At 38.7% G+C, this 18,336-nt stretch overlaps 1 protein-coding gene across 5 annotated transcripts in view; it reads right to left on the minus strand.

Moving 5' to 3' along the window:
- Positions 1 to 18,336, minus strand: part of HDHD2 (haloacid dehalogenase like hydrolase domain containing 2) — a 36,435-nt gene that overhangs the window by 17,591 nt on the left and 508 nt on the right. For 3 of the 5 annotated variants that reach the window (XM_042909863.1, XM_042909860.1, XM_042909859.1), the window contains exons 2-4: positions 9,774 to 9,884; positions 5,937 to 6,145; positions 1,643 to 1,727 (exon numbers count right to left, since the gene is read on the minus strand). In XM_042909863.1, the coding sequence (XP_042765797.1) occupies positions 1,643 to 1,727; positions 5,937 to 6,145; positions 9,774 to 9,874 (395 nt within the window). In that variant the 5' untranslated portion in view covers positions 9,875 to 9,884. Of the gene's footprint in view, positions 1 to 1,642; positions 1,728 to 5,936; positions 6,146 to 9,773; positions 9,885 to 16,519; positions 16,932 to 18,162; positions 18,239 to 18,336 lie in introns of those variants that run through there. The other 2 variants (XM_042909861.1, XM_042909862.1) reach the window with 2 other exon arrangements.

Here is an 18,336-nt window from a genome sequence, read left to right on the forward strand (position 1 = left end):
AATTCAAAGGCAAATTACACTGTTTAATGGTTTGACAAGAAATAAAAGACAAGATGAAAAATGAAAAATCTATGTAAAATGAAAAATTCAAGGAGAAAGATCGATCTCACTCTAGAGCAGATTTGTGGGTAAATTCTGATACAATTTATCTTAGGAAGTATGAGAACCAGTATGCCGTCTTCTTTTTGAAGCAGCAGTGAAAAGTTCACGTAAAAAAATGGACACACAAGTGAAGGTTTATAACATTTTCCGTGTTGTTATGTCCCCCCATTTCTACCAACAGCCTTTGGAACACCGCCACCTAGATACCCCAAAGGCCCAATAGCCCCAACCTAAACTTACCACCTCCTGAACCCTAACTGGGAGTGTTCTGTCACATGTGCTCACATTAGAAATCTGGACATTTTCCTTGACTCACTGGTCTTCCTCACCCCCTTAACCCAACCATCCATCAAGTCATGTCAACACTACCTAAATCTGCTTCTTCATTTCTATTGCCACCATCCCAGTTCAGACTACCATTATCACTTATCAAATAATCTCTGAAAGTGTGGCCAAATGTGTCAACTTTTCTTGATAGCCTAGATTGTCATTGGAGGAAGAATCACATGTACTGTTTTTGGAGCGTTAGCCTGGATGATATCTTCCTCAGAGAATAGCACAGTCAATGGAGAATCACAGAAATGATAATAAAACATAAAACTGAAACTATGCCCCATGGGATTGACGAGGTTAAAACGAGCAGAAAGTTTAAATCTTGTTTTTCAGAGAACTGTTGCCCCTTAATCAGCTACTTTGTCTTTTCAGATCCCACTAACAAATCCACTAGCTGTCTCTGCAGAAGCTTGGACTCAAGGTCATCTGATATGGTTCCAGTCTATGGACAAGCAAAGCCCTGCACTCCTTACTTAAGATAATGAGCCCAAGACCCCATTCAGTTTATACCAGTTCTCAGAGCATGCCCATAGCCCCTTCTTCTCTTTGTCCTAAGATAACCTCCTGATGTCAGGGGCTGAATTTTGCCTTATTCTGGGGTTAAATCTCCACCCCAAAGTGAACATGGGATATGTCACATATATGTTTGCTCAGTGATCACGCTCCATCTTTCCTCATGAATACTCATGTAAGTTTCCCTGCCCTTTTCATCAATATTTATGTAATCTCAACCCCTATGATTACAAAACACTTGTTCTCTACCTCTCTGGGGAGGCAGATTTGAGGTTTGTCCTCTAGTCTCCTCCTCCGGCTGCCTCTCGAATAAGCTTTCCTTGCTGCAAACCTGTATCTCAGTGATTGGCTTTGCTTCCCATCGAGCAGGTGGACTTGGGTTCCATTACAAAATTGCTAGCTTCAGAGTTGCAATTTTATTATGAATTTCTGCCCGAGGATATTGATTCTACAAACCAGAAAAACCCCAAAGATCATCACCACTTTTTAACATATTGATTATTTTTAAAAAACTAAGCAAGCAGTAAGCAATGTGATTTAATGTTGATCTTGAAGTGATCTTGAAGATATCTATCGTCATGTACAATTTGGGTGGCCAGAAAGTAAAATATATCTATAACCTGACATGACAGAGAATAAGGAAGGGAAGAGAGTAGTATATGATCAGATGAAAAATAAATAGCTGAAGACTTACCGGAATGCTTGATTCAGAATTTGATAATGGAAATGTTCTGGTGCCAGTCCTATGACCACAGCGTTAGGATCGCTTGTTTGTATTCCTGGGAAAGGAAAAATATGTAATTGTTGAAAAATGCAATTAACAGTAATGATACATTTTATAATAAAATAGCTTTAGTCAATCAAATACAAATTTTTACTGTAGCCATAATCTGAAATTTAAGAGATTATCCTGCCCAATGTACTTTGGAAGTATAAATAATACTTAAAGAAAAGGGTCTTCTAGTGTTTTTGCATATTCCTTTTGCATGGTGTTACAGCTACTCAGTAACTAGAAGATCTCCACACAAACTTGTAACTTCATGTTCTCGAACAAGTGACAATTTCTAACTTTAAAAAGCTTTGCTGATTACAATCAACAAGAACAGTCATGAGTTCTCTATGAGCTATCAGATCAATAGCAACTGATGAGGAACTGAAAGTCTAAGAGGCAAGGGAAATTAGACTTTCTAATTGACACAGTTGAGGCTAACACATTCGTGATAAATATGGAATGTAGATTCATTCTATAGTTTCCTACTGAAATGCCTAATTTAGTTTTAGTTCCACAAATATTAATGTATAATTAAAGCATGTTTAAGGCCTTGGTATCTGATAACAGAACTTCAGATATAAGAACCAAATGAGTACATTCACCATCGCAATTAGTAAAAGACTGATTAAAGGTCCTGTGGATTATCCACATACCAATTCCTATTCGCCTTTCTCATTCCCTGTCTTGAACCATGTGCATCATCGAGTCCACCAAAATGTGAGGGGAAGAAATAGAAAGAGCAGATACCCAAGGTTTCCAATTTCCTCCTTACTGGTAGCCCCGAATGTAGAGTAATTCAGAAATGGTAGTACAACATCCTCTGAGCATTGTTTGTCACTGCTTCTAGACCTTTGCGGTGGAAAAGCAAATAACGTGTATTTTTTAAGAGAACAAGGGAGTTGTTAATGATATTTTAAATTCAAAATTAGTAATACATAGCTTATTTGTTGTTATATTTGTATCTCTTTTCACTTACACATAAAATTTTGGGTACTACCAATATTAGCATGATTACTACTTTGCTTTAAACATAACAGTATTGGGGCGCCTGGGTGGCTTGGTCGGTTAAGCGTCTGACTCCGGCTCAGGTCACGATCTCACGGTCTGTGAGTTCGAGCCCCGCGTTGGGCTCTGTGCTGACAGCTCAGAGCCTGGAGCCTGCTTCCGATTCTGTGTCTCCCTCTCTCTCTGACCCTCCCCCATTCATGCTCTGTCTCTCTCTGTCTCAAAAATAAATAAACATTAAAAAAAAAAAAAAAAGTATCAAAAAAATAAAATAAAATAAAAAATAAACATAACATTATCTGGGTGCCTGAGTAGCTCAGTCAGTTAAGCATCCGACTTTTGATTTCAGTTCAGGTCATGATCTCATGGTTCGTAAGTTCAAGCCCCTCAATGGACTCTGCAGGACAGCGCAGAGCCTTTCTGGGATTCTCTCTCCCCCTCCCTCTCTGCCCCCACGCATGCTCTTTCTCTCTCAAAATAAATAAATATTAAAAAAAATAATAATAACAGGGGTGTCTGGGGGGTGCAGTTAGTTAAGCGTCCAACTCTTGGTTTCAGCTCAGGTCATGATCTCATGGTTTGGGAATTTGAGCCCCATACTGAGTTCTAAGCTGACCGCACGGAGCCTGCTTGGGATTCTCGCTCCGTCTCTCTCTGCCCCTTCCCCACCCTCTCTCTTTCTCAAAAATAAATAAAAATTAAAAAAAAAAATAATCGTAGGGGCACCTGGGTGGCTCAGTAGGTTTAGCATCCGACTTTGGCTCAGGTCATGATCTCACAGTTCATGAGTTCGAGCCCATGTCAGGCTCTGTGCTGACAGGTCAGAGCCTGGAGCCTGCTTCAGATTCTCTCCTGCTCTCTCTGCCCCTCCCCCAATCATACTAGGTCTTTCTGATTCTCTCAAAAATAAACAAATATTAAAAACAAAATAATACTAGCCAACATTACTAATAACACTAAGGCTACTAAATGCAGTTGACAATTTCTTTGCAGTTCTTTTGCCCTTAGAATTTATCCCACTATGAACAAAGAGAAAAAATATTGTATTTTAAAGTCACTTGAAGTGCTTCTTTTCTCTAAGTGGGTATGAACTTGATTGCAGAGTTAAGTTTGTTTCTATTTGATTTTAGTTTTCAGGGACTGGCTTCTTTTTGAACTGTCTTTTAAATATACAAATATATATACAGTTCCAAAGGCAAAGCTATATAACAAGATACTTGTAGAGCAGTCTTGTCTCTCTTTTTTTTTTTTTTTTTTTTTTTAACGTTTATTTATTTTTGAGACAGAGAGAGACAGAGCATGAACGGGGGAGGGACAGAGAGAGAGGGAGACACAGAACCAGAAGCCGGCTCCAGGCTCTGAGCTGTCAGCCCAGAGCCCGACGCGGGGCTCGAACTCATGGACCGCGAGATCATGACCTGAGCCGAAGTCGGACGCTTAACCGACTGAGCCACCCAGGCGCCCCATGCAGTCTTGTCTCTTAATCCCTTTCTCCCTCCCTCCCCCTTTAGGTAACCAGTTTTCCATTTCCTATTTATCCTTCTTTAGCTTCCTTTCACAAATATGAAATATATATACATATATACATATGTATACATATATACACACATATATACATATATTTCATATATACATATGTGTGTGTGTGTGTATACATATATATCCATTTCCCTCTCATTTTCTTACACAGAAAATACATCAGATTTTCTATACCTTACTTTTTTCACTTAATATATCCTATGAAGGCCACTCCTTATCAGGAGATAGAATTTGCCCTTATTTTTTAGGCATTCCATTTTTTGTGGACATATCATAAATTTAACCAATGAGCCCCTTCTAATAACATTTGGGTTGTTTCCAATCTTTTGTTATTTCAAATAAGGCCAAAATGAACAACTTTGTAGGTCATTGTGTATTTTTGTAACTATCTCTTAGGGGCAGATTCCTACAAAGGGCAGTTCTGCCTCAGATGTGATTTTGCTAGCTATTGCCAAATTCCTCTCCATAGAAGGTATACCATTTTATATTCCTGCCAGCATTCAGATCCTTTTAATAAATGTATTTTTAAAAAATGTTTACTTATGTATTTTGAGAGACAGAGAGAGAGGGAGAATCCCAAGAAGGCTCCACACTGTCAGCACAGAGCCCAATGCAGGGCTCTAACTCATGAACCGTGAAATCACGACCTCAGCCGAAATCAAGAGTTGAACACTTCACTTGAGCCACCCAGGCGCCCCAATAAACGTATTTTCTATTTAATTCAGCCAAAGCTGGCTTCTGTTTCTTATAAATAACAACTGTTTGATACACTGGTCTATCTCCTGATGGGACAACTTTTGAGATTTAGCCTAACTATATATGCATGCTGAATTTCCCTAATCATTATCTGTAAAGCCATCATATGGTTTTATAATGAGGTATTTATATACCCATTTTTCTATACTGTGTCATTTCACTCTGAGTATCATTTATAAAAAGAAGGAATGTGACAAAGCTTCATAAAACCAGGATATTTTCCCAGAGTCTGTTAAGTTTTCCAACGAAAAAAGTTTAATCTTCTAAAAACTTCACTATACAGAATGAGATCAATTTTTTTCACAATATTATTAAGATTTATTCATCAGTCTCAAAAACCATGCCCATCATAAATATAAATTCCCCATAATCAATCATTTTTAAGTGGAATCAGATTAGTTCTATTAACACAAATTGAAATAAAATGTAAGATTCCAATATCTATCTTTAAGTAAGTAGATCTTGAGTTTATCTCATTTAATCAAATTAATAGGGTGGCTCCTGATTTGAGGATTATAATATGCAAAATGATTTTGACCTGTGGTTTTTCAAACTGTGGGCCATGATCCATTTAGCAGATTGTGAAACTAATCTGGAGGGTTCTAAGCAGCATCAAATTCAAACAAACAAGTAAGTAAACCAAACAGAAAACAAAGGACACCTTATAGGGTAAGCATTGTTTAACATACATAAACACAAACATAGATGTACTGGGTTACTACATATTGTATTATTGTGGAGTGTGTCAAAACAGGTTTGAGCAACATGAATTTAGATTCAAACTTTTGACCATTTCAATAATAATAATAAGAGGAAGTCTGGGGGAAAAACAAACACTTGTAAAAGTCCAGTTTTAAGACTGATTTATAAGCAAATATGAAGAACCAATTTCTGTATCTTTCCAAATTTCCTGTACCTTTGAAATCAGGTAGTGCCCGGTCATCTACTAGCAGCATGGGTCGAACCTGTTTCTGCTCTACTAAATTTCTGGCTGCAGTCAGAGAAGTGAATATTTCATCTTCAGAGATATCAAACTCCAATTTTTTCAACCTTTCCAATAGGTCTTGCTTGCTCTCTTTGGTTGTATTGGTCACAAACCTAACCATTACAGAAGTACCACGTAACCTGGGAAAGCAAAATTCAGATGTCAATAGGCAGCTTTTACATTCTAGCCCCATACAACCTAATTTGGTAGCACTTGCCAAAGGTCAGAAAATGAACGGTAAGTCACCAAGTAAATGTTTTTATGGCAGATAAGCTTTTCTGTAATCTACCTAGATTTTTTTTTTTTGAGAGAGAGAGAGAGAGAGAGTGAGATGGGTGGAGGGGGGTGGATGGAATGGGGGGGGAGAGAGAGAGAGAGACGGGGAGGAAGAGAGGAAGAGAGAGAGAGAGAGAAAGAGAGAATCTTAAGCAAGCTCCATGCTCAGCACAGGGCTCCATCCCACAACACTAGAATCATGACCTGAGCCAAAATCCAGAGTTCGACATTCAACCAACTGAGCCCCTCAGGCGCCCCTCTCCCCAGAGACGTCCTATGGACCGCTTAATCTCCAAAGGCTGCAAAGTCAAATTGTAAAAGCTGTGTTTACCTTTTTGAGGGCCTTCAATAACTAAGTTTTACCGCAGGGTTTTAGTAAAGAAGTGAAAAAAAAAACAAAGCTCCGTAACTACTATACTCTCAGATTATGAGAGATAAAGTTATCGTAGAGATTGTGTGCCAGGGCAAATTTCTCTCAAAGACGGGACAATAGAGGCCAGCAGAAGTTCGGTGACTGCTCTGCTTTGCACAGCTGGGTGCCAGCGGAGCTCAGATGAGACGGAACTCTGATCCATGTTCTGGTACAGCTTCTGATCTACACTAAGAGAACAGGGGATACCTCAGAATGTTTTTTCCTCCTTCCTAGTCAATTAGAGACTGGTAGACCCCCATGTGTTACTAAGTTAAGAAACAGAAACTATCTAGAATGCTCAAAGACATATTCCAGTTTTACACACTGAAATGTGTTTTCCCCTTGAACTATCTACATACAGGACTGTTTTGATTCCATGATCTGCTTTTGGAACCTAAACTGGCAATCAGGTACCAGAAAGAGAATTCATGAAAGCTTTCTTTAAAAATAAAAATTATTTTCTTGGTCCTACAGTATTCTATTTTATTTTTTAAAGTTTACTTATTTATTTTGAGAGAGAGAGAGAAAGAGAGAACCCCAAGCAGGCTCTGCATTGTTAGCACAGAGCTTGACACAGGGCTTGAACTCACGACTGTGAGATCATGACCTGAGCAGAAATCAAGAGTCAGACCCTTAACTGACTGAGCCACCCAGGTGCCGCAGCTCTACAATATTTTAATCTAAAATCTAAAAATAATTTTAATTTAGCAAAATTTAAAATTTTATATTAATACCCTGTTGATTTTTATTTTATGCCTATCTTGAATGGACATAAAATGTAATAGCACTAACCACAATTAAAAAATTTTTTTAATGTTTATTTTTGAGAGAGAGAGAGCACAAGCAGGGGAGGGGCAGAGAGAGAAGGAGACACAGAATCTGAAGCAGGCTCCAGGCTCTGAGCTGTCAGCACAGAGCCCGATGCGGGGCTCGAATTCACAGACCGCAAGATCATGACCTGAGCCGAAGTCGGATGCTCAGCCAACCAAGCCACCCAGGCGCCCCAGCACTAACAATTTAAAAGAAGCAACCGTATAAGTCAGAAAAAATCCTTTTAAGTATTCACCCAAAGAACATTAAATAAATCTGCATGATTAAATGGTTCACTGTAATCATGATTAACTGTATAATATCTGTGTGATAGCTCTTCTGAAAAACATATTAAATTTATCTCTCAAAAGAAACTGATTACTTCAACACAACTATTATTAACATAATTAAAAATGAACAAGTTCAAGTTGTGAAATTACCACATCACTTTTAATGAGGATTTTTAAAAAACTTTTCTTTTTACTAGTCCCTCAACTTCCCTTAGTCTGTTTGTTTCCATAGAAACCAAAACCAGGGGTGTCTAGGTGGTTCAGTCAGTTGAGTGCCTGACTCTTGATTTCGGCTCAGGTCATGATCCCAGGGTCATGGGACCAAACATGGAGCCTGCTTGGGATTCTCTCTCTCCCTCTGCCTCTCTCCCCAGCTCACCTTCTCTTTCTCTCTAAAATTGAAAGAAAGAAAGAAAGAAAGAAAGAAAGAAAGAAAGAAAGAAAGAAAGAAAGAAAGAAAGAAAGAAAGAAAAAAGAGAAAGAAAAGAAAAAAAGGAGGGAGAGGAAAGGAGGGAGGGAGGGAGGGAGGGAGGAAGGAAGAAACCAAAACCAGAAGTGACACAGTATAGTGATTTCTTTGGGATGGAAACCCCCTAGTGCCAGTAAGAGAACAACTTGTAGGCTCCTGTCCCCCCAGACTGGCAGGCTCACAGTTTATGAGCTACTTAGAGATGTCACTCATTGTTCACCAGAAAGAAAAAGATTTTGCTTTCAATCCAGAGTAGAAAGCTCATCATTATGGCAGTAAAAGCTCTTGGCTTTGATCATGTTGTCCATGTATAATGAACATCATGACTTTAACTAAACTGATAGATTCCAACTGAACCCTAGCAGATTATACCAGGCTCTTCATGTCTGGTGTTTCCCCAGATGGAAAATAAGCTCCTTGAGAATACAAAATCCGTGTCAATCTTTTGCTCTAATACCTGGCACTGTGACACTAGTCACTAGGTTTTCTGAATAACAGCACATTCTTGAATATTTTAAGGTTGGAAAATGATAAGCACCACATGCTAAGTATTGCTGATTTTTGAAAACTTCCCTAAATTATTTTAAAAGGAAGGTACTTAGCATTATTAGCTCTGTCATATGGCGGAGTATTTTTTTTCAGAACTCAGAAGCAAACATTCACATTCAGTTCACTCTAACAAGCTTTTACCATAGCCTCAACTTGTATGTAGACTTGTGTTAAATACTGTGGTTGATACATCAGAAATAGAAGATAGTCTCTAACCTTCGAAAGCATTAAATTAGTTGATGGAAATAAATATAAAACTTCAAGTCTCAGGGCACTGGGTAGCTCAGTCGGTTAAGTGTCCGACTTCAGCTCAGGTCATGATCTCACAGTCCGTGGGTTCGAGCCCCGCGTTGGGCTGTGTGCTGATAGCTCAGAGCCTGGAGCCTGCTTCAGATTCTGTGTCTCCCTTTCTCTCTGCCCTCTCCTGCTCGTGCTCTGTCTCTGTCTCTCTCTCAAAAATAAGTAAATGGTAAAAAATAATAATAATAATAAAATAAAAAAAAAACTTCAAGTCTCTTAACTAAATGTTACTTGGTGAGCTGCACACTCAATGCAAGGTCTTGGGTGAAGGGGGAGAGGGCAGAACTACGCCTCTGTGTATGTGTGTGTGTTTCACTTTGTGATTCCAGAATTCATTTGTGATTTTTCCAATGCTATTTATTCCAGATTATTTAGAATCTTGAGTTTTCATTCCCAAATTTACATTACTGACTTAGATAAAGCCACACATACACAAAGAACAAAAAGACTAGATTGAAAGGCCAAACCTAATAAAGGTTTAGAACACAAGCGTTTGGAGGCTATTACAGTGCATACATCTTCTAGCTAAACCCAAGGCAGTTCCTGTATATCTGGTAAGCTGGGAAAGTGCCATCTTAAGGCCATCCATTTAGCTAATGATCTGCCTTGGTAAAATGGCACTTACAAACATATTTGTCAGCTGAACCTGGAGAATAGCTTGCCTTTTAAGAGCTTCCTGTGCGCCTGGCACAGCTGCATCTTCAATGTGAAGTGTGCCATTGAGATCCACCAAAACAGCTTTTAACGCACGGCGTGCTGCCATCTTTCATTCCCTAGGAGAGAGCAAATGAAATTAAAAATACAGTTTAGGAAACAATGGACAATTAAAAACTGGTAAGTCTTCAAAAATATCATTTATATCCAGAAAGATACTGCTTAGTGTTACGCTGCTGCTCTTCTGGAAGAAAATGTGTTTTTAAAAATCAAAAATCCAAAATTTGGTCCATAGACTTTTACAATGGTTAGGTTTTTTGTTTTTGTTTTTTTTTAATCTTGAATTAAAACCATAGGAAGGGGAATGCTAAAAGAGAAGTTACCATTTACTTTCAGATTTCTTACATTAACTTTTTGGTGGAACAATTCATTCATTTATTTTTAAATATGAGCAAATGTATTCTGAGAATGAGTGGATGGAAGCCCTAAATCATTGGCAAAATCTTTCTCATCTTTTGTTATATACAATGAAAATGTTCTAATCGCCCATCTCCACCATTATATTCGATACGGCCTATGTGGTCAAGGAGCTACCAGTATTTACAGATTACTGAAGAGGAAATTTCAAGTTAGTTTAGTAATTTTAGTCAGGGGATGTTTTCCTTACCTTAACCACATCCAACTTTCCTTTTGTGTATTTTCCCCTTTAATTTGTTTATTATGAGCTACATCATTTATACAGAGGAGCATGAAAGAGATGCATGGTTCAAAAATAACAGAGTAGAGGGGCACCTGGGTGGCTCAGTTAGCTGAGTGTCTGACTCTTGGTTTCGGCTCAGCTCATGATTCTTAGGTTCGAGCCCCATGTGAGGTTGTGCGCTGGCAGCACGGGGCCTGCTTGGGATTCTCTCTTCATCTTTCTCTGCCCCATCCCTGCTCATGCTCTCTCTCAAAATAAATTTAAAAAACTTAAAAAAATAAAAAAGAGGAAGCTAAAGAAAAGAGGATGGGACTTCATTTTTAGTTTTCTTAAGTGTATTCATTTTTTCTTCCATTTTTTGTTTTTATAATAAAACAATAATATAATATTTCACACATGCAAACGAGTATCAAAGATATCACCCTAAAAATTCCCTGTGGATCCCCTTTGTAGTCAACTGTTCTCCCCTCCACTAACTCCTGGCAACCACTAATGTTTTCTGTGGTTCCGTCTTTTTCAGAATGTCATATAAATACAATCATATAATATGCAGCCTTTTGGGGTGGGTTTCTTTTACTTAGCAAAATGCATTTCAGATCCATCCATGCCTTTGCCAGGATCAATACAGTTTATTCCTCATTGCTGAATAGCATCCCATAATGTGAATATACCACAACTTATCCATTCTCCTCCTGAATTCCACCTTGCTATTTCAGGTTTTCAGTGATCATGAACACAGCAGTTATAAACACTCAGGCACAGGTTTTTGTGTTAATGTAAGTTTCCAATTCATTTAGGTAAATAAATACCTAGGAGTGTGATGCTGAATTCTATGGTAAGCCCAAGTTTCATCTTTAAAGAATGTAGCCAATAAAGATATTTAAAAGAATATGCTACTGGCTCTGAAACCAATTCCAAAAAAAAAAAAAAGAGTTCCAAATATATCTTGAACAATGGCAGAAACTTGTAGTCTCCCACGTTGCCTACTTTGAAAAGTAAATACATATTTGTGGATGAATAAACTCTGGTATGCTTATTTAGAAAAAAATATTCTTGGACTTGGGTTTCCAATAACACAGCTGGCAATACTCCAAATGAAACTTAACAATACTAGATTAAAATATACACACACAACCCTTGAAAAACCTGGGGGTTAGGGATGCTGACTCCTGCACAGTCAGAGAAATACAGGTATAATTTTTGACTCCCCCCAAACTTAACTACTAATAGCCTACTGTCAACTGGAAGCCTTACTGACAACATAAAAATTGACTAATACACATTTTGTATGTTGTATGTATTATATGCTATATTTTTACAATAAAGTAAACTAGAGAAAAGAAAATGTTATTAAGAAAAATCAAAAGGGGGGGTGACTGGGTGGGTCAGTCGGTTAAGCATCTGACTCTTGATTTCAGCTCAGATCACGATCTCACGGTTTGTGAGATTGCGCCCATGTCAGGCTCCGTGCTGAGTGTGGAGCCTGCTTAAGATTCTCTCTTCTTTCTCTGCTCTCCCATTCTGCTCACACACATGTGTGTGCATGCTCTCTCTCTCAAAAATAAACATTTAAAAAATTTAAAAAAAGAAAGTCATATAGAAAATACTTTTCCATTATTATACTGTATTTATTGAAAAAAATCCCCATATAAGTAGACCAGCACAGTCAAATCTGTGTTGTTCAAGAGTGTATACATGTATGTATATATATGTGTGTGTGTATACAAGCTTCAAGAAGCAAAGAAGAAAATAAGGAATTCTCAGATCTAAATAAAAGCAAGAAACCAGAAGGTGAGCAAAACACCATTTTGGCCCTAGAGCATCTGCCCACACTAGGCTACCTTGATTTCCCCCTCCCTTGGCTCCTTCAGGGTATAAAAGATAAAACTCAGAACCCACCTGAAGAGATAGACCCTCTCAATCTAAAAGCAGAGTCTTCACTATAAGGATGAACCAGAAGTAAACCATCACTGGCACTCCACCCCACATCGTCTCAGTCAGCTACAAGAATATCAGCTGCTATGAAACTTGGCCCAGAGAGTGAAAGGAAGAAAGTGCTACAGCCAGCCCTGGACCATCAACCAGCCCTGGACCCAGCCTACAGACATTATCTAAAGACAAGTCCTCAGAGAACCTTCAAGATTTTAATTAGGATGACCTTGACTAGCAGGTGCCTGGCTGAAGCAAATGCAAAACCTCCCCAAATATTACTTTCAGCCCAAACAACAGAGAAATCCCATAAATAAAATAAAATAAAATAAAATTCTAAGCATAATGAGCAAGTTGCCTACAGAAACAAGGACCAGAAGGAAGAACGTCCAGAAACAACAATGCACAGAGCAGTCGTACAAGGACTCCTGTGATAATGTAATTATCAGTCACTGGATATGCCTATGTGTTTAAAGAATAAAAGCCAAGATTGAAAATCTGTGCAAAAAACCACGAAGAACTACCAATGTACAGATTCAGAAAGCCCAAAGGATTCCTGCAAACTAAATACAAAGAAGTCCATACCTAAACCACGTACACTGAAGGCAAAGAAAGGATGTTGAAGGCAGCCAAGGGAAAAGACACATTACTTTCAAAGGTGCAGCAGACTGACAGCTGACTTCACACTTGACACAATGCCAGCCAAAACACATTAGAATAAGATTTTCGATGTGCTGAGAGAAAGTAACTGTCAACACAGTAATGTATAAAACACCTCACGACTAAGTTGGGTTTATCCTACTACTGGCTTGGTTTAAATTAGAAAACTGATTCCTGTTGTTTACCACGTTAATAGACGACAGAAGTAAAATGATGTTTGATCATGTCAATTCTTGCAGAAAAAGCATTTGATAACATTCAGTATCTATACACACTAAAATACTCTAAGCAACATAAAAATGGAAGGGAACTTCTTTTAGCTGGTAAAGACTATCCACAAAAAGCCTATAGCCAACATTAGACTCACCAGTAACACACCGGAAACATTTTCTTTGAGATAGGAATAACACAAGGAATAACCACCACTTCCATTTAACAGTGTAAATAATACCCTAGATAGAGCAGTTAAAGCAAGAAAAACAAGGTATAAGAATTGGAAAAGAGCAAACTATTATTATTCAGATATGATTCTATACATAAAAATTCAAGATTTTAAAACAGTAGGAAAGTAAAGCAATTAATATTAAAAATCATTATCATTTCTATGTCACCAACGAATAATTAGAAAACTGATTTAAAAATGTTACTTGCAATAGTAGCATAAAATATTAGGTTACCAGGAAAAGTCTAACCAAAGATGTCAACTTTCTTATGGCAAAATTTTAAAACTTCAATGAAAGACACAAAGAAGACCTAAACATACAGAGACACCATTTTCATGGATTAGAACACCCAATGTTGTAAAGAGGTCAGTTTTTCCTATAATGATCTATAGACTCAGTGCAATTCGAATCATTATCTCAAAAGGTGTCTTGTGGAACCTGATAAGCTGGTTCTCAAAGCTATACATCAGTGCGAATGGCCAAAGATAGTCAAGATACTTCAGCCAAGACTGAAGAAGGAAAAGAGGGTGGGACCCTGCTTTACCTAATATCTGGATTTGATTAATGTGGTCTTGTAATTAACTAAGATCTTGTGGTATTAGCACATAATGAAACAAACTGATCACTGGAACAGGAAAAGATTCCCCACTCCATATGTAGAAACCTGATACAAAAGAGGTAATTTCAGATTAGTGAAGAAAGAATGAGGTATTAGAAAACTGAATAACCACAGGAGAAAAAATTAAATTGCACTCCCATATTACATCACACACAATTTTTTCCCAGGTAGATTAAACAACCACATGTTAAAGGCAAAACTGTGAAACGTTTAGATAGGAGAATATCTTCATGACTTGTGGATAGGAAGGGCTTTTTTAAGATATAAAAAGCACAGACCATAAAGGAAAAGGCAGATAAATTCAATTACTGGAAGAGAGAATTTTTAAAAGTACTGGAAAGAGAGTAATAATATACAGAGTGAGTGAAAAACAAATTTCCGACACATGTGAAAAAGAACCAGAATCCAGGAAATATAACCTTTAAGTATTAAGACAAACAACCTAGTAGAAAAATGGCATAGAATCTCAATATATCCTTTACAAAAGAGCAAATCTGAATAGCAAACAAATGAAGATGTTCAAACCTCATTAGTAATCAGGGAAATACAAATTTAAAGCAGAATGAGATCACTGCAAACAAGAGATTGGCAAGGTTTAAAAGTCTGAAGATACGAAAAGATTTTCAACAGGAACTCCCATATGCTGCTAGTGAGCCAATAAACCAGTATAATCATTTTGGAAACCAGTTTGGAATCACCATACTCTACCACCCAACAATTCCACTCCCAGGTATTATATCCTGGAAAGATTCTTTCCTTCTGTACCATTAGGCTTGAACAAAAATGTCCATAGCAGCACTGTTTGTTAGGAGCCAGAAACTGGAAACAAACAATTCAAATGTCTATCAATAGCAGAATGGGCAAAGAAACAGTGGTATATTCATACCCAGAATACAAGCGCTGGAAATGAAAAAACTACAGTTATGCGAATCATCCTAGAGAACTCTCAGAAATTTACTAGAGTGCAAGAAGCAAGTCACGGAAGAATATCTTCAGTATGGTTTCATATTTTAGCATTCAGAAATAGGTATGCATACAAAGGTGTAAAGAGAAGCAAAGGAATGATTATCACAAGAATCCGGAGAGTGATTTCTTCAGGGGACAGAGAGGAGCTGCAAACTAGGAGCACAAAGGGAGCCTCTAGAGTCTTCTTGACCTAGATGGTGAGTATGTGGGTGTTTTTAATTTTATTAGAACTCTTTAAAACTTACGTGTATGTTTGACAGACTCTTGTGTAGACATATTTCACAACAAAAACAGTCTGTTTATAGTTAATCAATCATTCCTTATGTATTTAATACAGCTGTAAACAACTAAATTAGTCCAGACAATTATTAATACACTCAGCATAACAACCCTCATCCACAAACTATTTTGATTTTAAACAAATCCCTGGTTCTGTCTTTTAAAAAGTTATCTCTGGGGCGAAAAAAGGTGCACAGAGACAAAAAAAAAAAAAAAAAAAAAAAAAGATATTAAGAGTTCTGGCTAATCAACATTATCTGTAATTTGTCTTTTTATAACAGTCTTATACATTATTCTACTTCTGAACTCGATTGTGACCTAAAATGGAGGATTACATCAACAATAGCATCAACTATTACCTACCTGCCAGGGCAAACTGCCAGTCAAAAGACCAGATTGTTCCTACTCTATTTGGATGAGTAACAGTTAAAAGGATTCTTTAATTTAAAATACCCTGCAGCACAAAAGGTAAGGCTACACAAAATAAAGACAAAACATTCTCTTTTTTATACACAGAGGAACCTAAAATTGCTTCTCAAAACTCACCTTTTATGGGAGACATGTAATACTTAATAAAAAATGTTAACTCTGAAGGAGATTATGGAAAAAAATATAAACAAGGCTAGATAAACAACAAAAGAATTGTATTGTTAAAAAAAAAAAAAACAAACAAACCTGTACAACTAGAGCCAGCAAATGGTCATAATAAATACCGATCATTTTAATCCTTATAGAAGCATCCACATAGGCTTAATGTTAACCACAGCATTTAAAAAGCCTATGTTTTCGCTTTCATCAGTTCCACAGAACATACCTTGTAAACTCTAAAATGCTCTCTCTGGAGCATTACGTATTTGACAATGATTGCCTGGGGCCTCGAAGAAAAATGCTGAGGTGACCCACTCAAACCTCAAAATATTCCAGCTCAGTTCACCCTGGTATAGGCCTTGACCACTTCTGCCATGATCTTGTCTGAAACTTCGTCATACTTGTTACTTGAACTATGAGGTAGTGTTTGCTAAAATATAATCGTAAAATAAATGTGTCGCCTCCAAAAGAACTGTAGAGGCTTCACAAGTAGTCCCATGTTTTTGTGTTTATCTTGGGGCCATATCCCACCATCTCCCATAGTTTGAACAGGTTATATATGCAGCATACCTTAGGAAGTCATCAACAACTGAGAACGAATGACATGTATTCAATGCGAAGAAGAAAAGTAAATTCTCTCTCGTGCCAAAAGGAACTCTGCAAGACACTTCAGAAGGACCGCCCCCCTTGAATATCGCGGCGCATCTCAATCTAACAAGCCCTGTTACCCTCAAAGCTGCTCTTTTCCCTGCAATTCTTGTGAGTGAGTGAATGGCAACCCCAGCAACCCTGATGCGGCCACCAGGCTCTCTCACTCCTTGCTCCCATCCAGTCAAATGCCAAACCATGTCAGTTCTACCTTCTTTGAACCCACTCGCTTTCCTTCATCATTGCTAAAACGATCTTCGTTTTGAAATCGCCTCTCACCTAGCCTATTTCAACAACTTCCTAGATGCCGTCTCTGCTTCAAATCTTATTTCCACCCCAAATCCATTCCCTGAAGCGAAGCAGTGCAGTGAATGTTTGAATAGCAGCTCACCAGCTGTGTGAACTTGGGCAATTTTCTTAACCTCTCAGCCTCAGTTTCTATCACTGCTTAAGTAGAAAGATTACACCCACCTGTAACGGTTGATAGGATGATTAAAGAAAGTAATACATGTATTGTGACCAGTGTTCCCCACATGGAAAGGCTGGGTTATGTATCTGGGGGAGGGTACATGATGGATTATCAAGAACTACAAAAATAGTAGTATGATATGATGCAAGGTTGTAAAGCATTAGAATAACTTGAGCATTTGGGAAAACATTTTATACCAAGCCAAGTACATACTTTGGTATGCCATTCAAATCTTGTGTAAATATTTAAACCAGACTTCAATAAACAATTTTCTCCTGGGAGGTTGTAGCTTTTCAATATACGCCTCCTAGACCCGCCAGCCCCCCCCCCACCCCCCCCCACCCCCGAGAACACAAATTCTTTTCTTCCCAATGTACTTCCGGTAGAAAAGTCTAGAACCACTGTATGCACTCAAAAAATGATACTATTAAATAGTCACTATCCACTTAATCTTCCAATTGATCTGCACTGTCCTCAGGATGAAGTCTGAACAATGAACACGGGTGTGCAGAGCCCTGGTTTACCTCTCCAACTTGTCTACTCCCACACCAAAGTTCCATGGCAATCAGGTCGGCCCCAAGGCCTACATTTGCCTCCCTCATCGCTGGACTTTTGTCTGGAACCACTTTTGTTCCCTGACTTCTACCACCCCTGGCCATCACCTACGTCCTCCTTTTCCCTGGCCAACTCCTGCGGTACATAGGTTTCAGATTAGCATTCTTTCCTCTGGCATTCCAGAGTCCAACTCCTCTCCCAGGGCTGGGCCAGGACCTCCCAGCGTGCTCCTTCCTGCTCGGTGCCAACTGTTAAGCTCCGTGAGGAAAGGGGCTGTGTTCCTTTTCCGCTGCACTACTCATCGCTCAATACAGACCTGTGAATTAACTCATGCATGCTGGTCACTAACTGGAAGGATTCCAAAAACAAAGGTCTATCAGCACTAACAACTGCGATTCCATCCCCTGAGTGGGAAAGGGCCCCAAGACTGGCCACTGCACTCTGGCCCAGTGCAAACTCCAGGACCTGGCCAGACTGACCCACAGGGACGCCAGCTTCAAAATACAGTCCAGGGGCACATTCTGAAGAATGACTACCACACCTGACTCGCGATGTGTCCCAGGGCGACGGACTGCCCCACGCCCCCGGGGCCCGGCCTAAGCTCAAAGAACAGTGCTGCGCGCATGCGCGGTGCCGCCCCCACCCGGAGGGGTGGGGCCGTCCTCACTGAGTGCGCGCGTGGGTTGGTCCGCGGCCCAAGAGGGGGTGGTCTAGG

This window comes from Panthera leo, chromosome D3 (genome assembly GCF_018350215.1).
Source record: "Panthera leo isolate Ple1 chromosome D3, P.leo_Ple1_pat1.1, whole genome shotgun sequence".
NCBI classification, from domain to species: domain Eukaryota; kingdom Metazoa; phylum Chordata; class Mammalia; order Carnivora; family Felidae; genus Panthera; species Panthera leo.